The sequence below is a fragment of the Sardina pilchardus genome, chromosome 10 (assembly GCF_963854185.1).
Source record: "Sardina pilchardus chromosome 10, fSarPil1.1, whole genome shotgun sequence".
Taxonomy (NCBI): domain Eukaryota; kingdom Metazoa; phylum Chordata; class Actinopteri; order Clupeiformes; family Clupeidae; genus Sardina; species Sardina pilchardus.
In genome coordinates, this window is record NC_085003.1 from 22730145 (window position 1) to 22752644 (window position 22500).

Genomic DNA, 22500 nt, shown 5'->3' on the forward strand with positions numbered 1-22500 from the left:
TCTCTCTCTCTCCTGCTTCTCCCTCCTTCATCTTGCGCTCAACAACCTTGAGCTTGGTATATGGGCTCTGCCCTGCAGCGGTGTTGATGCTGGAGAGATACTCAGAGAGAGAGAGAGAGAGAGAGAGAGAGAGAGAGAGAGAGAGGGAGAGAGAGAGAGAGAGCAGACCTGTGGGATCACACTCACCCACGCTTGGGTGCTGAGAAGGGGAATGTAGATTAGTATGTATCAGTATTTGTGTCATTTCAAGGAGTGTGTTCAGGATGATCTAAACGTGTACAGGACACTTATGTGTGTTGTGTGTCTGTATCTGTGCTGTGTCTGTGCTGTATCTGTGTCTGTGCTGCATGTCTGTGCCTGTGTCTGTGTGTCTGTGCTGTCTCTGTGCTGTATCTGTGTCTGTGTGTCTGTACTGTGCTGTGCTTTGTATTTGTGCTGTATCAGTGTCTGTGCTGTATCTGCGCTTTATCTGTGCTGTGTCTGCTGTATCTGTATCTGTGTGTCTGTGCTGTATCTGTGCTGTGTCTGTGCTGCATGTCTGTGCTGTGTCTCTGCTGCATGTCTGTGCTGTATCTGTGTCTGTGTGTCTGTGCTCTACTGTGCTGTGGCTGTGCTGTATCTGTGTCTGTGCTGCATGTCTGTGCTGTATCTGTGTCTGTGTGTCTGTGCTACATGTCTGTGCTGTATCTGTGTCTGTGTATCTGTGCTGTATCTGTGCTGTGTCTGTGCTGCATGTCTATGCTGTGCTCTACTGTGCTGTGTCTGTGTCTGTGCTGTATCTGTGTCTGTGCTGTGTGTCTGTGTTGTGTGTTTGTGCTGTATCTGTCTCTGTATCTGTGTCTGTGCTGTATCTGTGCTGTGATGTGTGACCGTAGGCTGTGTCTGTGCTGTGTGTCTGTGTTGTGTCTGTGCTGTACCTGTGCTGTATCTGTGCTGTGATGTGTGAGCGTAGGCTGTGTCTGTGCTGTGTGTCTGTGTTGTGTTTGTGCTGTATCTGTGCTATATCTGTGTCTGTATCTGTTCTGTATCTGTGTCTGTGTTGTGTTTGTGCTGTATCTGTGCTATATCTGTGTCTGTATCTGTGCTGTGCTGTGTGAGCGTAGGCTGTGTCTGTGCTGTGTGTCTGTGTTGTGTTTGTGCTGTATCTGTGCTGTATCTGTGTCTGTATCTGTGCTGTATATGTGCTGTATCTGTGCTGTGCTGTGCTGTGTGAGCGTAGGCTGTGTCTGTGCTGTTTGTTTGTGCTTTATCTGTGTCTGTATCTGTGCTGTATCTGTGCTGTATCTGTGCTGTGCTGTGTGAGCGTAGGCTGTGTCTGAGCTCTGGAGCAGAGGAGAGGGCAGCATGTGGCACTCACAGCATTGTGTGGGCTGCCAAGCAAGCGCCCAAACAGCTCAACAACACTCACTCGCTCGCTCGCTCGTGCACTCTCTCTCCGTCTCACCACAAAGAGATGAGATGAAACACTCACACTCTCTTTTTCTTTATCTCTGTTGTTGCCAATGCGCTCTCTCTCTCTTTCTGTTGCCGTCTCAAAATATTTGCAACTTTGGTTTGCTTGTAGAGGGAAGGAAGCCATCATTTTCTCTCTCTCTCTCTCTCTTTCCTCTCTCTCTCCCTCTCTCTCTCTCTAAAATCTAAAATCTCAAAATACTGTGTGACAAAGTGCTCGGTTTCTAAGAAGCACTCGGAAGCCTATTCATTTTTAAAGTTATTTGGTTTGAAAAGCAGAGACAGATTTGAGAAAGCATCAAGACGGCTGGTGGAGTGAAAGCCCACACAGAATGCCACCCTGAGACACCCTTTTCCCAGCTCTGCAAATAGATTACATTTAGCCTTTTTTTCCTCCGCTCTCTTTCTCTCTCTCTTTCTCCCCCCCCCCTCTCTCTCTCTCTCTCCCCCTCTCTCTCTCCCTCTCTCCCTCTCTGTCCCACCATTCCTTCCATTCCTCGTGTGGAGTGTGAGCGAGGGGAGCGTTTACGTAAGCCGTCCGTGTGCCAGTGAGCTGCAGAAATGGCGGGCTGACCTGAGCACAGCCGCTATAGCAGCCAGCGCGCCAGAACTCTGCAGAAACCGCTGCTGCCGGTCAGAAAAGACTCGAGTGACCTCCTTCGGCCTGCCGCCTCGACCAGCTCGTCCTCTTCCTCTCGACTCGCAAGCTGCGGTCGGTAATTATTATAGTGGTGCAACTGGCTGGGGCACCTGCACCGTACGCCGGCGACCTGGGTTCGATTCCCGCCCCGTGGTCCTTTCCGGATCCCACCTTGACTCTCTCCCCACTCACTTCCTGTCTCTTCTCCACTGTCCTATCATAATAAAGGCATATATATATATAAAGAAACCGCTGCTGCCGCTGCTGCTGGTCAGAAAAGACTCAAGTGACCTCCTTCGGCCCGCCGCCTCGTCCAGCTCGTCCTCTTCCTCTCGGCTCACAAGCTGCGGCGGTAATTATTTTTGGTGCCCGTTGGCAGGGCGCTGGTGCCGTGCCCGGTTGTCGTGTGGTGCTGCTGTGGCGTGCGGAGGCAGGGCAGGGCAGGGGGCGGGGGGCCGAGCTGGCATGTCAGAGCCCCGGAGCTCCGTTGGGCAGATGTGAGGGGGTATGGCGCTCTGGAGGCAGCCCTGCCCTGCCCTGCCCTGGCACTACCCACCTGTCGGAGTCTGTCTCCGTCTGCTGCCCTTCAGGGCCAGAGCAGCCTGGGACGAGTGTGTCGCACCGCTGGAGTGTGTCCACGAGCGAGTCGCCCCCCCCCCCCCTCCCCCTGCTACCACACACACACACACACCACACACACACTACACACACCACCAGCGCCCTGTAACCTCATGTCTTAGTTTGTTTGTTTCGTGGTGGTGGTGTGTGTGTGTGTGTGTGTGTGTTGGGGGGGGGGCGGGGGTTCTGTGGGTGTAAGAAATTAGCACAAGTCAGATCCGATTAATTAATCGAGAGCTCAGGCGATTAGCCGAGGAGTCGCGTCAAATTAAAAATCAAATTAGCGCCAAGCCATGCCTCCAAGGCTGGTTGGGTGGCGGCAGGGTATGTGCGTGTATTCGTGTGTATGTGTCCGTGCTTGTGTGTCTGAACGTCTGTTTGTGTTTGTGGTTGTAGAAATGTGTGTGTGTGTGTGTGTGTGTGTGCGTGTGTGTGTGTGTGTGTGTATGTGTGTGTGTGTGTGTATGTGTGTGTGCGTGTGTGTGTGTGTGTGCGCGCACGTGTGTGTGTGTGTGTGTGTGTGTGTGTGTGTGATTATAGTTTGGGCGTATTCTTGGCCTGGGAGCTGGAAACCCCAGCTCGGAGGACAACCCCCAGCGAGTGGCACAGTTCACAGGACTGTCTTTGACTTTGCTCACCCTTGCCTCCCCTCCACCAGCTCTTGCATTATTCATCAATCCCTGCCGTTCCTGCTACGCGTTCCTCGTCTTCCGCCTAATCTCCCGTCTCATCTCGGCTTTTTTTTCGCCGTTCAGAAAGATAATCTGGAACGTCGGCCGTGCACGTCTCTCGACAGGTGAGTTAGCAACAGGAGACTCGGGGGCTGCCGGAGAAAAAACACACGTGTGCGCGCGTCACCGATGTGGGTTAATTGCACGGACAAAAACCAGCAAAATGCGCCTGACGATGACAGGAGCCTGTCGTGGAAAAGCTCGGCGCCGTTTTAGTGACTTGTAAACGCTTGTGACAGATGTCGTGTCCTGTTGGTGGCTGGCGCCTGATCGGTTTGTGATGGAGGGTCAGGGTCTGTAAACTGGGCGGTAATTACGTATCAGAGCTGGGAAGGCCGCCTCGCCGCTCAAGGTTCTCCCCCGCCGCCAAACGACATTTTGTTGTGCGAGTCGGAGAGAAAAAAAGTGGGTCTTTGCCCACGGCTGTCCTCGGCCTTGACTCTAGATAGTTAACGGGAGCGGGAGTCTGGAAATAGCTCGCAGATGGAGATTGGTCCGTCCACCTTCAACCAGTTACTCACATCAGATGTCTCCTCCGCTTCTTTTGCCAACCATTACAGTAAATCTGTATTATGTCGACAGTCTAGCGATGTTCAGTGGCCCACACTGACCAGTACTGGCCGTGCTTCTTCATCTACTCACCCGCCCAGCGCAAAGCTTAATTTGCTAAAACGCTGTCTCTAGCCAGCCAGCGGTTATGGTAGAGTGGGAATGGATATAGGATCTGCACGAGCCAACCAGTGAGCGCACTCATAGTGGGGAGAAACAGAGGAAATGTAGTGTGGCAGAGAAATAAATGAATATTAGATAAATAAGCATGAAATAAATGCTTACTGCAACACACTCTGAGTGTGCTGGTGAAGGGTGATGGGAGCATGAGGAATGGGCTGTCATTTCTGGCAGTGGGGGGCAGCTTGGTGGAGGCTGGTATGCAATGTGTGTGTGTGTGTGTGTGTTTGTGTGTGTGCGTATCTGCGTGTGTGCGAATGTGGTTGTGAGTCTGGATGTGTGTGTGTGTGTGCGCGTGCGTGTGTGCGTATGTGGTTGTGAGTCTGGATGTGTGTGTGTGTGTGTGTGTGTGTGTGTGTGTGTGTTTGTGTGTGTGTGTTTGTGTGTGTGTGTGTGTGTGTGTGTGTGTGTGTGTGTGTGTGTGTGTGTGTGTGTGTGTGTGTGTGTGTGTGTGTGCGTGCGCATGTGTCTCAGTGCTTGTTGGCATGTGCACGGGTGTTGCGTTGCGAGAGGCCCCCGACCCCACGAGAGCCCCTGCATGATGGATGGCTGGACGAGCGAGACAATGAGGGCTGCAGTGAGCGCATGATTTATGGGTGGACATGGAGGTGGTCCGCCACACAGGCCTCTCCTGACACACTCACACACACCCCTGCGCGGGGGAGCTGTGCTGCGGTGTCTGTCAGCCCTGGCATGGGCAAACTTCAACACGGACGAGCTCGCTTAGGTTTTACTCCTCTCACAGGGAGGACGTGACCGCAGTCAGATCTACCAGCTGATGTACAGTGTGCACAGGAGACACACACACACACACACACACTTTTACACACACACTCCTTCAGGTGCAGTTTAGTGCCAGCTGAGCTGCCCTTCATTCAAGTGGCAAATTCTCCATTCCCGTTTCCCACACATAGCAGTTCCCCCCCCCTCACCCACACCCCCTCCCCATCCTCCGTCCCGCTCCCCTCCTCCCACTGGCATCCCTCTCCATGGATATTATCACGCAGCTTCCTCCTGGCAACGCCATGCCGACCCCCGCTGTCCCCATAGCAAAGACAGTCCGTCACCATGGCGGGGTGATTGGCAGACTTCGGGCTGCACCAATGGAGTGTTGGGGAGGGGGGTGGGTTGGTTGGGGGGGGGGGGGGGGGGGTGGCGGGCGCTTTTGCTTAGAACATTCTGGAGCCCCTGCTGTCCAGTCTGCAGACCCTCGGGATTGTGTTCCGTGCTCCTCTCGTCTCGCAAGAGCCACGTTCACTACAAAGTTCAGTTTTAGTCAGTCATGCTGTTCTCACACTGTTTCCCATGGTTGGCAAAAGCAGGAATGCATGACTGCAAGGCGAAACTGAGAGTTTCAATCTCTCTCTCTCTCTCTCTCTCCTCTCTACTTCCCCCTCTCTCTCTCTCTCTCTCTCTCTCTCTCTCTCTCTCTCTCTCTCTCTCTCTCTCTCTCTCTCTCTCTCTCTGGACTGTTTACAAGTGGTTCACTGTTACTCTGCCATTAATTTGGCCCAGAGATGTTGCCCAATGTTGCTCTTTGAAATCTCCCACATTTAAACATCCTGTGTTTGCTGATAAATAAGTGGTAATCCTGCTGTGTGCACAACCAGATCCTCAGATTATCTACAGAGAGACCCGTAAATCCACAACTCTAAAACACCAGATTTGGACTTTTGGAATTGGGTGTGCACTCTGTTCATGTAAATATGAGGGAAAGAGTGGGAGATGGAGAAATAGATGGAGGTGGAGGCATAGATGGAGGGATATGGATGTAGAGGTGGAGATGAGGGTGGAGGGATATGGAGACGGGGTGAAGGTGGAGATTGGGATAGAGGGATATGGAGATGGAGGTATAGATGGAGGAATATGGACATGGAGGGATAGATGGAGGGATATGGAGGTGGAGATAGAGATATAGATGGAGGGATAAGGAGATGGAGGGATATGGAAATGAAGGTATAGATGGAGGGATATGGAGATGGAGGTGGAGGTATAGATGGAGTGATATGGAGATGGAGGGGGAGGTATAGATGGAGGGATATGGAGATAGAGGTATAGATGGAGGGATATGGAGATGGAGGGGGAGGTATAGATGGAGGGATATGGAGATAGAGGTATAGATGGAGGGATATGGAGATGGAGGTATAGATGATGGAGGTATAGATGGAGGGATAAGGAGATGGAGGTGTAGATGGAGGGATATGGAGATGGAGGTGGAGGTATAGATGGAGGGATATGGAGATGGAGGTGGAGGTATAGATGGAGGGATATGGAGATGGAGATGGAGGTATAGATGGAGGGATATGGAGATGGAGGTATAGATGGAGGGATATGGAGATGGAGGTATAAATGGAGGGATATGGAGATGGAGGTATAAATGGAGGGATATGGAGATGGAGGTGTAGATGGAGGGATATGGAGATGGAGGTGGAGGTATAGATGGAGGGATATGGAGATGGAGGTGTAGATGGAGGGATATGGAGATGGAGGTAGAGGTATATATAGACGGAGGGATATGGAGATGGAGGTGGAGGTGTAGATGGAGGGATATGGATATGGAGATGGAGGTATAGATGGAGGGATATGGAGATGGAGGTGGAGGTGTGGATGGAGGGATATGGAGATGGAGGTGTGGATGGAGGGATATGGAGATGGAGGTGGAGGTGTAGATGGAGGGATATGGAGATGGAGATGGAGGTATAGATGGAGGGATATGGAGATGGAGGTGGAGGTGTGGATGGAGGGATATGGAGATGGAGGTGTGGATGGAGGGATATGGAGATGGAGATGAATCCCTGGCCGCCGTCTCTCCCTCTGGCGCAGGAGGAAGGGGAGCAGCAGGCGGGCTGAACCAGCGCAGCTCCGTGTTCTCCCGAGGACTTTAATGAAACAGGCCGTCGTCTGCGGAGATGAATATGAATTCAGATGTGAAGTCGGGCTCCCTGCAGACTAAATCAAATAAGCCCCCCACCCCCAGCCCCCCCACCCCCCCACCCCCAGCCCTCTCCAAAGGCAACAGAACACACTCCCGCACTGGCTTCTCATTAAACACTACCAGCAAATCACGCCGCATATGCGCAGGCATGCATTTTAATATGTGTGTGTGTGTGTGTGTGTGTGTGTGTGTATGTGTGCACCCGTGTGTGTAAGAGAGAGACAGATACGGTTCAACATGGTTAAGAGTGGCTGGTCGAAGCCCATTTGAAAGTGCACGCGGGCGTTCGTGTGTGCTCAAAACGGCAGTTAGGCTTGAAATGACAGGGTGAAGCAAGGCAAGCGCGCCCCGGGGGTGCCAAGGAAGCCCAATATGTCCGGGTCGCCGCACGGCGCGGCCCCCCCAGGCATGCTGACAGACTATTAGGGGCGCCCTTCATGAGGCGCTAAGCACCAGGCCTGTCAGCCGAGACCGCCCGGCCGACCATTTTACCGCAAATGTGTTTTCGCCAGCACAGCGGCATGGTTACGAGAATTCCAAAGAGCCCATAACATCCCATAATGTCATGTATATTTATGTCTGAATATACGCATGCCATTCACGCCCGGATCTGTCATCTGATGAAAAAGCAAGAAATGCAACCCTTTCTTCGCTTTTCAAAAGGCCTGGATTTTCACAGAATTTTGCGTGTTATGCAGAATCCATTTCTCCTAAGCATTATGTTTATTTATTTATTTATGTATTGCTTGACTTCGGGGTACCACGTGATAACCCAGTTTATATTTATTTACATTTGCTATATACAGTATCATGCCTCATTTATTTCAATGTAATTTTTAAGTACGTGAAAGCTGTTTAGTGTTTCCTTAGTAATGTAAATGGCCACTTAAAGGTCAAGTGAGCTGTGTCATTAAAGCCTGTGTGTGTGTGTGTGTGTGTGTATGTGTGTGTGTGTGTGTGTGTTTACTGGAGTGGATCAGCTAGATCTGAAAGCACACCGTGGCGTCTGGTGCTGATGTTAATGAGAGGCAGGGAGGCGCATGGGCAGGAGCGGAGCGGGCATGGGTGCTCATGAGCGGGTGCTGCATGATGCCTCCATGCCAGCCTGTGCCACAGACCATCCATCTGGTCCTGTGATAGGGGACTGGGTTCATCTCTCTCTCTCTCTCTCTCTCTCTCTCTCTCTCTCTCTCCTCTCTCTCTCTCTCTCTCTCTCTCTTTCACTGTCTTCCTCACTCCTTTCTTTTTCTCCTTCTCTCACACCAGCATGCCTTGAGTCTCTCCGTTTTCTTGTTGTTTTTTAAGAGAAGGGAGAGAAGCGTATAGATGCAGATGAAAGAGCGATCAGCGGAGAGAGTCGAGGAAAGTCATATATGCTCCGTTAGAGCATCCCCTCTGAACAGCAACAACAAACACTCTATAGGAGGAATGCAAGGATGAAAAGAAATCAGTGAGAGATTGAGTTTGTGTGTGTGTGTGTGTGTGTGTGTGTGTGTGTGTGTGTGGCTGTGGGTGAATGAGTGGGATGAACTGTAAATCCAGAGTGTGCAGGGAAGGGCGGGTTTCCACCAGTGTCAGATTAATAGCAGATAGATGAATAAATTATGAGCCCCAATGATCTGAATCCCATCCTCCCCTTTCAACCCCGCCACCACACACACACACACACACACACACACATACACACACACACACACATTCTCTTTTTCTCACTGTCTCACAGACAGACACACACACACACACACATACACACACACACATTCTCGTTCTCACTGTCTCACAGACGCACACACACAGACACACACACACACACACACACACACACACACACACTCACACACACATACATACACACACACACCATCCATCAATGAGCCCATTTATTAACCCCCCCCCCCCCCCCCCCCCCCCCCCCCCCACACACACACACACACACACACACCACACACACACACATTGTCTCTGTAACAGACAGGCTCTAATCTCTCAAACCCGGTGGCTAATGGAGGGCTGTCAGTGGAGGCGGTGCAGAGGTCTTTTATGTTAATGCTGGACCCTCCTCACAGCCTCCCCACATCCTGCCCACCCTTCTCACTGCTGGCATGCCGCGAGCCAGTCTCTCTCCCATCCACCAGCATACAACACCACAGCGATACACCACCACCACCACCACCACCACCATACACCACCACCATACACCACCCACCCCGCATGTTGGTCAGGTGTCTGGGAGTGGGGTGTGCAGGACTTGACATTGACGCCATTGCCTAGGAGTTGCACAGGCTCACAGACAGAAAGAGAGACAGAGAGACAGAGACAGAGAGAGAGAAAGAGAGATAGACAGACACAGAGAGAGAAAGAGAGAAGAGAGAGAGAGAGAGAAAGAGAAAGAGAGACAGAGAGAGAGAGAGAGAGAGTGGCGCTAGTTCACTGGCGTGGGAGTTGGCGGGTCAGTGTTGGGTCATTAATCACGGCCGACAGCTCTGAAGTGCTGGATCTGCATGTGAAAGGGGGGAGGAGGGGACAGGGGTGTGGCTGAGGGGGTGCGGGATGTTGACGACAAGTTGTTGCAATTAGACACGCCTCCACATCTCGCAGCCCCACGGTCCACTGACTGACACCAGCACCAGGGAACCGCGGTTATGTTCTACTGACAAACACCAACACCGCAGAACCGTGGTCATGTTCCACTGACAGACACCAGCACCAGGGAACCGTGGTTATGTTCTACTGACAGATACCAACACCATGGAACTGTGGTCGTGTTTCCTGAAAACACCAGCACCAGGGTACCGTGGTTATGTTCTACTGACAGACACCAGCATCGTGGAACTGTGATCATCCCACTCGCTCCATCCACTCAGTAGTTGCAGGTTAAGTTGCAGTTACAGCACAGTAAAGGACTGAAGTGAACAGCTGAGTTCGATTGCTTCATAGCCATCACATCAAGAGGACCCAAAGGAAGAAGGCTCAGAAGGCCCCAAATCATACCTGAACCAAATAATGATGAAGAGTAGGGGATGAAGACTAGAGGATGAAGAGTAGGGGATGAAGACTAGAGGATGAAGAGTAGATGATGAAGAGTAGATGATGAGGAGTAGAGGATGAGGAGTAGAGGATGAAGAGTAGTGGATGAAGACTAGAGGATGAAGAGTAGAGGAGGAGTAGAGGATGAGGAGTAGATGACACATCAGAGATGAAAACAAATGACATTGCAGTAAACGTCACTTTCATAAATGCCAACCAGACTGATCACACACACAGATGAAAGGAGGAATGTATGGTTGATTTACTGCACTGATTAATCAAAGAAAGGCATGAATTAGCCTGCTTTTCCCACATCCACACAGAGCCAGGCACAGCCAGCTCTCTCCTCTTCCTCCTCCTCCTCCTCCTCCTCCTCCTCACTGCCTGCAGCCCAAAAGAAACGCTGCAGACTGGGATCCAGTGGAATGATGTTCATTAATTTCTCTTCTGTTGTCGGCCTAAAAGCAACACTTCCTTATTTGTGTTTTATAGACATCTGATAATCGTTTACTTCTCAACACGGGGAGAATTTATTTTCTCTGACTTCTCTCTGTCTGTCTCTCTCTCTCTCTCAATTATTTCTTTTTCAATTCGGTGAGCTTTATTGGCATGACTGTAAATTGTATAATATTGCCAAAGAATTAAGATTAGTAACTCTCTCTCTCTCTTTCTCTCTTTCTCTTTTTCTTCTCTGTCTCTATTTCCCATCCCATCCCATTCCCCATGGAGATGCACTCCCAGCATACAGTACAGTACATACAGTACATACACATACATACATGCGTACAGTACATTTATGCTGTTTTGTTTCATGTCCTAGCCATGTGTGTCAGTGAAGGATGTTCAGTTTTGTGCTGGTTGTGGCCGGCACCATCCTGGTGGTCAGAGTACCTGGGCATCATCATAGTATGGCTGAGCTGATGAGGACTGGGGGTGGAGTTTGTGTGTGCGTGTGTGGGGGGGGGGGTGGGCGGTTAGTGTGCCCACTTGTCATTTCGTCTGGCTGGGTGGCAGATCGGGTTCCCATGGCGATGCCAAGCCTAAACCCACATGATGACAGTCCACAGGGAGCCAGGCCATGTCGCTAAGAGCAGCAGCTTAGAGAGGGCTGAGCACATTTTTTTTTTTTTCAAAATGTTCGGCACGGGGGATCATACCCCCGAAACCCCCTTGCATTTTGGAGGCTCAAAAGTATTTAATGTCATGGGGCTGAAATTCTTTAACATTAGATAATTAGCATTTTTGTAAATTGTGACTACCTATTTGTGAATGGCAAAGTATGTGAGACAGCAACAGCAAAGGTGTGTGTGTGTGTGTGTGTGTGTGTGTGTGTGTGTGTGTGTGTGTGTGTGTGTGTGTGTGTGTGTGTGTGTGTGTGTGTGTGTGTGTGTGTGTGTGTGTGTGTGTGGAGTATGTCCTGCGTATGGTAGTGGGCCTATGTGGAAGAAAGTCCAGGGCCTTTTTTCAGCCCTAGTCTGCCCCTTCTGGAGCCATGCATTGACTCATTTGCATAAAACATATAATTTATTCTACAAATATGGCACTTACAACAGTGAGTGTAAAGACGGCATTTAGAACCTGTGTTTATGTTTTATTGAGTGTAAGCATAAACAGCAGTCCCAGCTTTACTAAGGCTCGTTTTAGTATTGTTGTCATGACATTTAATGTGAAAATTATGCTATCTGTTGTTCCATCAGACAAAATGAGCTAGTCAGTCTGTATGGTTGTGTGTTTTGAGAGTGAGCATGGGGCTCAGTTAAACCATCACCATTAAAGCTGAGGTTGAAGCAGTGGTGTTAGTGTGAGGAGCGCTCAAACACACACACACACACACACACACACACACACACACACACACACACACACACACACACACACACACAAACACACACACACACACACTCGTAGGTACTGGTGCAGCTAAATATGTGATAGGTATATAGAATTGGCACATATTTATTCAGTTTGCTTTGCACTCTTTCACTAATGTACACACTTAAACACGCTCTCACACACACAGACACACATACTCGTGTACACACACACACACACACACACACACACACACAAAATCAGCCCTTAAGACACCACTGTTTATTTATTTGTATTAAACATTTTGTTTCCAGAGCATCACTGAGCATAAAAAAAAACATGCAAGAGGGTTGACAAAGGCAGAAAGAATTCATTTTAGAGAGAGAGAGGGAGAGAGAGAGAAAGAAAGAGAGATAGAAAGAGAGAGAGAGAGAGAGAGAGATAGAGAAAGAGTGGTACCCAGGCATGTGGCCATCACACAGCTTCTTGTCTCCCTCTCAAAGCAAAGCCCATCATGCCGTCACGTAGACCGCACATTATCTACTCACGGTCAATTAATGGATCTGGCCAAACATGTAATTACACCTCGTTAGGTTTTTCAAGTCCTCCAGAGGGTTTGATGTGCCACCCCAACACACACACACACACACAAACACCACTCACGGATATGCACACACACACACACACACACACACACACCATCAAGAGCAAAAACACAGCCATCAATGGGCCTCTAGAGGCCTGAGGAGATGGCTTAGCACGTACTGTACAGTAGATAAATAGAGAGCTCTGTGTGTGTGTGTGTGTGTGTGTGTGTGTGTGTGTGTGTGTGTGTGTGTGCCATCAGCATCAGGTAGCACTTTCTCTGCTCGGCTATATGTGTGTGTGTGTGTGTGTGTGTGTGTGTGTGTGTGTGTGTGTGTGTGTGTGTGTGTGTGTGTGTGTGTGTGTGTGTGTGTGTGTGTGTGTGTGTGTGTGTGAAAGAGAGAGAGAGAGAGAGAAAGAAAATGGGCCTTGCAGTCAACTTCCACACAGGATGAAGTGCCAACAAGAACTCACTGAAGTGAGATGGCGATGGAGTGAGTGAAAGCAAGCAAGAATTTTGGTGAAGAGCGCAGATTATTTTGCAGTGTGAAAATAGTACAGACAAATACAGACAAATAACAAAAATAAAAAATAAAAAAATCAGAAACCAGCCAACAGGTTTTCAATAAAAGCAGAATGTTCCATAGCCAAAACCCCCACACATATCAGGAACTTTCCGCTGTCCCAATCAGGAAGTAAACTGCTTGTGTTTCTTGGGGGAAATGAAGTGTGCAGGACCACAGTGTAAAAGTTGTCAGTGTTGGTTTGTGTTTGAGAAATGTGGTCCGTTTAGATGTTGCGGGAAGTGTCAAGTGGGTTAGTGTAAAGGAGGGCTACCCTTTTACAGTATGGCAGCAGCATCAGACAGCACTCACTCTGCTGTGTGTGTGTGTGTGTGTGTGTGTGTGTGTGTGTGTCATGGGGTGGGGGGAGCCGGATGAGACACGGCACATTTGCATTTTGCAAGGTGAACTGTGCTAAATGTATTTGTTCACAGTCATTTGATTGGAAGTGTGTGTGTGTGTGTGTGTGTGTGTGTGTGTGTGTGTGTGTGTGTGTGTGTGTGTGTGTGTGTGTGTGTGTGTGTGTGTGTGTGTGTGTGTGTGTGTGTGTGTGTGTGTGTGTGTGTGTGTGTGTGTGTGTGTGTGTGTGAGTGTGTGTGTGTGAGTGTGTTTGTGTATTCATATGTGCATGTGTGTGTGTGTGTGTGTGTGTGTGTGTGTGTGTGAGTGAGTCTGTTTGCGCATGCATATGTGTGTGTGTGTGTGTGCCTGGGTGTTTGACTTGTGTTCCCCCTGCCCCCTGTGACATTATTCTATCTCTCATTGGCCCGTAATGAAAAAGTGATTGTGTGATGAGGGCAGCCGTGAGCCAGGATGTAATCTCCCCGCCGGAATCATCTCGCCACATGCTCCGCCATCAATAACAGCAGTGCCATTACACAATGTTATTTCACTCAGCACGCATTGCTTGTGCCCACATCCGCTCAACTGTGTGGGTGTGTGTGTGTGTGCGTGTGTGTCTGTGTGCGTGTGTGTGGGTGTGTGTGTGTGAGAGAGAGAGTGTGTGTGTGAGAGAGAGTGTGTGTACAGTATGTGTCTGTGTGAGTGTCTGTGTGTGTGTCTGTGTGTGTGTTTGTGTGTGTCGGCACGCATAGGTGTGTGTGTGTGTGTGTGTGTATGTGTCAGCGTGTGTGTGTGTGTGTGTGTGTGTGTGTGTGTGTGTGTGTGTGTGTGTGTGTGTGTGTGTGTGTGTCAGCGCGCGTGTGTGTTTGATGTAATGAAGGACAGAACCAAGGCTGATTAGAGTGAGCCAAGCTGGGCCCCATACATCACAGTGTCTGGCCTGTCTGTCTGTATGGCCGCCCTCTTCTGCCCTGCCCTGCGGAGGCCAGTCTAAATCACCCTGCGTCCTCTGACGCGCGAGCCCAGTGATCGCTGCTCTCCGCGCCCACCGGAGACTCCTTTGTCAATCCGATTTTGTTTGGCGTTCATCAGACGAGTCGGAGTTGTTATGATGCATTATGTATTATGGTAATGGAGTCGGCCCAAGGTGCTTCCCAACGTCGTAAAATAACTCTGGAGCAGTAATGAGACCAGCCATAATTAAAATACTCACAGGAGGAGATGAGAAAGAGCCCAAATAACAAGGGATTAGCATTTCAGAATGATTAAAGTGGAGGAAACACATTAAGAGGAGGTGCAGTTGTGCCAAAGTACTGCTGGCAAACTGAGGAAACAGCTGAACCTGATCAAACAGAGATTAAAACAGTAGGAAAAGACAACGTTATGGAAACAGTAACAGTATGCGATCAAACTGCGGTTAAGAAACGCTTAAAAAGTGAGAACAGTAGAAGTGATGTGTCACACACAGATATCAAATACATCAAATCAGTCAGCAGTCACTTCTTCCATTAGAATATTTACATTTAGGGGAAGTATTTGTATTTTTATACTTATTTTATACTATTTATATATATATATATTTTTAAGTGCAATTCAATATTAAGGTGGATATGTATGTGTGTGTAATGTGTATGAATGATGTATGGATCTTGGAGAAACGCTTTTTCGTTGTGTTTTTACCTTGGTAATGAACAGAATGACAATAAATCTAAATCTGATCTGATCTGATCTGATCAGTCGGAGGAGGCAGGATAACCCTCTCATCATGCACATCCCATTTGTCTGTCCATGTCAATTAAGATCGGTGTTGAACTGAGCTTCTCTAACGGCTTGTTGTCCCTCCCCCCCCCCCCCCCCCCCCCCCCCCTCGTCTCTCCTGCAGGTGTGATGTCGGAGCGTCAGTTCGGGACCCAGTTTGTGTGCAGCGTGGTGGCGTCCCATGTCAGCCACCTGCCCACCACCAGCCTCAGCTTCGTCTGGATCGCCCCTCCGGCCGGCACCGGCTGCGTCAACTTCCTGTGAGTGGCTCAATACGTGTGTGTGTGTGTATGTGTGTGTGGTGCTGCTGTGGGGGCAAATACTGTGTCTTGACAAATGTACAAACAATCAACACCCATACACTCTTCCCAGTCAGTGTGTTTCATTCAAACCCAGGTCTGGCTGTGGCTGACCACTCTCCTGTGATGTCTGCTGCTGTCCACTCCGCTTCCCTGTCCTTCCTCCCTCTCCCTGGCCCTCACCTCCTGGCCCTCTCTCCAGGGGGGGGGGGTTACCATGGGAACAGGAAGGACACAGAAGGGGGAAGGGGAGGTGCAGTGGACCTGGGTGGAGGGGTCACACTGGGAGGGAGGTGCGGGGAGGTGGAGGGGTCACACTAGGAGGGAGGTGCAGTGGACCTGGGTGGAGGGGTCACACTAGGAGGGAGGTGCGGGGGTCCGGGGGTCGTTGGCACGGGTAGGTGAAGGGGTCGCTCTGGGAGGGAGGTGAGCTGGGCGAGGTGCCGTGATGTCCTTCCTCTGCCCAAAAATATGACTGATAATGAGGTGGCGGGGGGGGGGGGGGGGGTGGGGGGGGGGGGGGTGAGTGAGGACGCGGGGAGGGATGTAGTGCACTCAAGGGCCGAGGGCATTCAGGGTTCATCTGCCTCTGTGTGACGGACGGGAAGAGCTCTCACATGGCCGTTGTTTACCTCACTGAGGAGATCTCCAACATGGCGCAGTCTGTGGGAGATACGTACTGTAGACGCAAGGGACATATATTGAGATGGTCTGCATACAGCATCACACACACACACACACACACACACACAAACACACACACACACACAGTGCATGACACATACTGTAACCCTGTGAATTTTCTGACAGAACGTCAATATTGTGAATAATGTGATTATTACATGTCTAGGACGTACCTCAGTATTGCGAATAATATCGGAATACTGCACATACCATATCTCGGTTATTGCTTATTCTGAATATGACCTTATTCCGGCTATGGCTGACTACATGGGAGTATCTTATTCTGAATATTGTCTGACTTAACCAGGTTAATAGGTTAATATGGTTAATATCGGAATATTAATGTCCATGTAAACAGACTCACTGACATCTTCACCCAAGCATCCTATAGTGTACACAGTTAACACAAGCACATATCCACTTAAACCCAGTTGAGCACAACACACAGTGGAATAGATTAGATGTCTATCCTCATGGTATGTGATATGCTGACAGCCTCACCATTCAGTCAGTTGGTCAACTAAACACACTTTAGTTATTGACCAGCCAAGAGCCATACATCTGTTTGAATATTTCATGGGACCTTTCTGTGTGTGTGTGTGTGTGTGTGTGTGTGTTAGTATGTGTTATTGATATTTCTACACATGTGTAGGTTGAGTAAAGTTGCACTGACACATGTGTGTTAGTGTTGGAATGAGATAGATAGTCAGGGTTAGACAGGGTCTCTTAGAAGTACGGTAGCTGTTGTGACTGACGTGTGTTAAATGTGTTTTGTTGGAGAAGATGGCCATCTTGGGATCAGTTGCGCTGCAACATGCCTCCTCTGGTTTATGTCTTCTGGAAGTCTGCGGGGATTTTGGCAGCTACAAATCAGGCCTGATGGTCAGTCTGGCGGCCATTGATCTTGGTTTCGCTTTTTTGTTATTCTTTATCTCCTTCTCCCTCGGCGTCTCTCTCTAAACTCACTCATCTGTCATTACTTCCACTCTTTCGCACTTAGCTCCTCCATCCCTCTCTCCCAGCCATGATAAACAGCCTCGCGGCGGCCATCAGTCAGTTTGTAATTAGCGGCATCTGCCAGCAGGGGGGGGGGGGGGGGGCACGATAAAGGCCCGCATGGGGGTGGGGGGGTGGGGGGTCTCAGTATAACCCCTAATGCTGACCAAAGTCACAGAGGCGGACCGCAGTGTCGCTCGGGCAGGCAAATAAGCAGAAGACCCAGCTAGACCCCGCACTCTCCATCTCCAGCAGCAGACACGCCACGGCCACTCGAAAAGAACGCTTCCCTTTCAAAGGAGAGGGAGAGAGAGAGAGAGAGAGAGAGAGAGAGAGAGTAAGACCCACACTCACCGCCCAGGATGAGCATGTCCCTTCCGTGGGCAGCTGTAACTCAGAGCAGACAGGCTCGTGTCTGGTGGCTCTTTGAAGAGTGGAACGGGAGGAGGAGATACAGGAGTGGAGAGGAGAGGAGATAAGACGAGGAGAGGAGAGGAGGAGAGGAGAGAAGAGTAGAGGAGAGGAGTGGAGTGGAAAGGAGAGGAGAGGAGTAGAGAGGAGAGGAGAGGAGAGAAGAGAAGAGGAGAGGAGAGCAGAGGAGAGGAGAGGGATGGAGAGGAGAGGAGTGGAGAGGAGAGGAGAGGAGAGGGATGGAGAGGAGAAGAGAGGGATGGAGAGGAGAGGAGAAGAGAGGAGAGGAGAGGGATGGAGAGGAGAGGAGAAGAGAGGAGGAAGCATGCCAGTGTGCCGGATGACAGCCCTCCTGGCAGGCTGCGCCTCTCGCTGTGACAATGGAAGAGAAGAGGCGTGGCGACCTTATCAGTCCCAAGCAGTCACGCTCCAGCAGAGCACAGAGTGAATGGAGAGAGTGAAAGAGGGAGAGAGAGAAAGAGAGAGAAAGAGAGAGAAAGACCCTCTGGGGGCCCTTAACAGCCTTGGCACTGGCTGCGGATGTTCGGAAGTTCTGCTTCCTGATACAGTTCACAGCTTCTGTCTGGAGCTCCAGCAACCCCCCGCCCCCTCGAGAGAAGGGCCCAGGCTGGGGTGAGGAGACCTGGGAGGGAGTCAGCAGGCGAGGTCCAGGCTTGACAGGCCTGTTGGAGGAATGGGGCACAGAGCCCAGATCACTGGTCCTCTAGCACCAAGATGTCAGTCTTGTTAGTCTACAATGCAGAGAGAGGCTCTGGCAGAAGGCCCAGCATGGCCTGTGTGTGTGTGTGTGTGTGTGTGTGAGTGTGTGTGTGTGTGTGTGTGTGTGTGTCTGTGCGTGCGCGCGTGCGTGACGGCACCATTCATCAGTGTGTATAAATGTGTGTAAGTAGTCGTCTGGCCTGAGCTGTCTGAAGACAGAGGTCTTCGCCTGGGCACCCAAGGTCCTGCTGATAGATCACACAATGCGAAGCCAACTCTGAGCCCTGCTGACAGCCAAAGAGACATTCTCGGCCTCACTTTGCCCCTTCCTTGTGTGCGGAATCAGGCCAGAACTTCCGCTTCGCCTGCCCACTCCTGGCAAACTGGGCAGGCGAAACTGGGCACAAGGTCCACAACAGCAAGAATTTAGCCAAAGTGTGAAATCAACATATTTGCTGAGATTGTGGAATACTAAAAACACTCAAAAAAGTCATTGGAATATCAAATATCAGGGACTAAATATATAAGGAATGTTAAAGATAACAGTCCAAATTTAGTTTCAATGGATGTTGGTCTACCTTTAAGAGAATCTTACACCATCTGCATACATTCCAAAGGGTTTTGTCTTATAATGCAGGTTGCACAAGCCTTACTGGACTTGCATGTTGTGAAATGGTTGTATGGGAAAGCCGTAACGTCAGGGAGCACTTAAGATGGAGGACAAAAGGCACCAAATCACCACCATGTCCTACTGGCCTGCAGACACATGCAGAGATCCCCCAACACCTCCACAGTACGCACGACTCCACAGTAGGAGGAGGCTCCGGGCCATGGCGCCGCTCTCTCTCTGCCTTTCAGGGCCGCCATGAATGAGCTCCTGCGCCTGCAGAGGTGAAACTGCTCAACGCCGCCACCTCCCCAGCGCCATACAAAGACGCCTTGATGTGTCTCTGCTTTTATCCAATCTCACAGCCTCGGGATAGCTCTGTGAGTGTGTGTGTGTGTGTGTGTGTGTGTGTGTGTGTGTGTGTGTGTGTGTATGTGTGTGTATGTCAGTCTGTCGTTCTGTGTGTGTCTGTGTCTGTGTGTGTGTGTGTGTGTGTGTGTGTGTGTGTGTGTCTGTGTGTCTATGCGTCTGTCTGTGTGTTTTGCCTGGAGAAGGGTAGGGTCTATAGGGATGATTGGTGGTAGTTGGTAGTGTCTGTCTCCTCTTTTCACAAGAGTAAGAAAGGCAACAAAAGGCTTATTTGCCCCCTCCTGTTCTACCCCTCCACCCGCCCCCCTCGCAATCTTATTTACCCTTTTTTGGTGTTCTGTTTTGTGTCGTCTCTCCCCCACGGAGTTGAAGCATCTGCTGAGAAGATTGCTTTAATTATGACATGCGTGCTTCTATCCTAAAGTGCTCCCAGTGGAGTGGGGCTGTGTGTGTGTGTGTGTGTGTGTGTGTGTGTGTGTGTGTGTGTGTGTGTTTGTGTGTGTGTGTGTGTGTGTGTGTGTGTGTTTGCTTCAAAGTGTGCGTGATCGGTGTGTCTGTACTTCAGTGTGTGTGGTGTGTGCACCTGTGCGTGTGTGTGTGTGTGTGTGTGTGTGTGTGGTGTGCCTACCGATCCTCCATCCATGTGCAGGTTAGTGTAACCTGGATGAGAGGGCTGTGCAGGGAGTCCTTGGCGCAGCAGCAGCAGCAGCAGCGTGAGGGAGGCAGGCGAGCAATTGAATTAAAGGAGAGCGGTGTGCGGGCATTGCTCTCATTAGCGCTAATTGAAAAGGAACAGAGCAGCGCCTGTGATTACCGCCAACCAACCGGCCGCCTCCGCCGCCATCTGTTCCCGCCTCTCAGGGACGCGCCGTGAGGCGAACGCTACCGCCGCCGCCGCTAATGCCGCGCTCGTCCTGCCCTGTCCTGCTCTCCCACTCCGCAGCCTCGTGCTTCTTCTCCTCAGGGACGCTACGGAACCTTCCAGAACGACTGCCCCCCACACTGAGGGGGCCAAGCTGAATCTTGGGCTCCAGTGTGTTTTCAGCACTCAGAAAACCCCGTTGCCTCTGCTCAGGGAAAGAAAGATGTCACAAGAGTGAAGCTGTGGGATTGACCAGTGTGTGTGTGTGTGTGTGTGTGTGTGTGTGTGTGTGTGTGTGTGTGTGTATGTGAAGCTGTGGGATCGACCAGTGTGTGAAGCTGTGGGATTGACCTGTGTGTGTGAAGCTGCAGGATTGACCTGTGTATGTATGAAGCTGTATGATTGACCTGTGTGTGTGAAGCTGCGGGATTGACCTGTGTGTGTGAAGCTGCGGGATTGACCTGTGTGTGTGAAGCTTCAGGATTGACCTGTGTGTGTATGAAGCTGTGTGATTGACCTGTGTGTGGTCCTTTCACCAAAGGTATCAGAGGTCAGAGGTCGGTTTGGCAGCCGGTTGACAGTTGACCTTTCACTGCCCCGCGTGACTTATGGAAGGCTGCAGGATGACCAGTGGGACAGCGGCGCTGCTTATTGATTGGCTGCTGGTTAATGGACAGTTTCTCGTTGCCGGGGGCTTTCTAATTTGACATCAAATCACCATTTAATGAGGTCTCCTGTTGCAGGGGCGGGTCAGATCAGGTCTGACTGCCCTCAGCACAGCCGCACAGTACTCAGGACAAAGGAGAGAGGGAGAGAGAGAGAGAGTGAGAGAAATCAATAGCCGCCCGAGAGACCACTATAAAAAAAAATTGTGTGTAATGAACTGACTGATGATTAACACAGCTTGAGTAATTATTAATTATTAATTTGCTCCGTCTCCAGAAACGCGATTGCTCTGTCGGTCCGTCCTCTCTCCACATTCCCATCTCTCTGGTTTTTCTCCCGCTTGCTGTTGCCAGACAGTATCTATCCATCTCTCCTCCTCCTCCTCCTCCTCCTCTCTCTCTGTTCTCTCTATCTCTCTGGTGGTCATCCATCTCCCCCCTGGCTGTGTCTGTGCTGGAGGATTTATTCAGCCCCTGCGCTTTTTATGGCCTCTCGTCATCTCCTGATCGCCTCAAACACTGAGACCCTGACCCCCTGCTGCTACCATGCTCTCTCTCTCTCTCCCTCTCTATCTCTCTCTCTCTCTATCTCTTTCTCCCTCTCTCCCTCTCTCTCTATCTCTTTCTCCCTCTCTCCCTCTCTCTCTATCTCTCTCTCTCCCTCTCTTTATCTCCCTCTCCATCTTTCCCTCTCTTTCTATCTCTTTCTCTCTATCTGTATCCCCTCCTCTCTCTCTCCCTCCCCCTCTCACTCTCTCTTTGTCTATTCCCCCTCTATCTCTCTATCCTCTCTCTCTCTCTCTCTCTTGCCCTCCCTCTGTTTCTCTCTCTCGCTCTCCTCTCCTCCCTCTCGCCTGCTCCACTCTTTCATTCACACTCCTGCCTGCATCCCTCCTTCACAACCAAGATGCTGCCATTTTGCCCATCTGCCCTTTGAGCCGCTGCCCACAGTGAAAGCGCTCCACACACACCAACACACTCTTCCCTTTCAACGCGAGCGTCTAAAGCCAAGCAAAGCCTCCCAAGCTGCTCAGACGAGTGCACAAGATTCCTCCGCGCGCCATAACAGCCTCCCACACTCGCCCCGCTACAGAGCCGCCATTCACTGGCTTTGTGTTGCCTTTGAGCGGGGCCGGCCATTAAAAGCCCCATAGATTTTTGGTGAAAGCGGTCATCCCTCAGACGGGTTATCGGATCCCCCGCAGAATTACCCGAGCAAGAAACACTCCGTCCGGAGGGAAGTGTGTGTGGCCAAATTTCATGTTTCATCACGGAACAGAAGCAGAGGGATGGAGTAATCTGGGCGGAAATGGCTGGGTCAAGTTAAGGCACGCGGCCTGGGGACTCGTTTCCACTCAGTAGGATGTAGAACCCCCACACAAGAGTCCTCTCTAATGATCCTTTTAGCTCTCTCTGTGTCTGTGTGTGTGTGTGTGTGTGTGTGTGTGTGTGTGTGTGTGTGTGTGTGTGTGTAACTCTTAGTATATATTTGTGTGCCGGGAGGTGGAGTGTGTTCATTGTGGTTAAATTAAAAGGAGACTGTATTGCTCTTTGTTTTCTGAGTAGGAGTGTGGTGTGTGTGTGTGTGTGTGTGTCTGTGTGTCTGTGTTTTCTGAGTAGGAGTGTGGAGTGTGTGTGACTCCGTCCTTCTCTCCTCTAATGCATCCGTGTATGACGCACTAATAGCAGCCTGTC

General features: G+C 50.5%; 1 protein-coding gene across 1 annotated transcript in view; it reads left to right on the forward strand.

Annotated features, from left to right (window-relative positions):
- Window positions 1–22500, forward strand: part of reln (reelin) — a 137864-nt gene that overhangs the window by 39154 nt on the left and 76210 nt on the right. The window contains exon 3 of the mRNA XM_062547073.1: window positions 15317–15452. Within this exon, the coding sequence (XP_062403057.1) occupies window positions 15317–15452 (136 nt within the window). The remainder of the gene's footprint in view (window positions 1–15316; window positions 15453–22500) is intronic.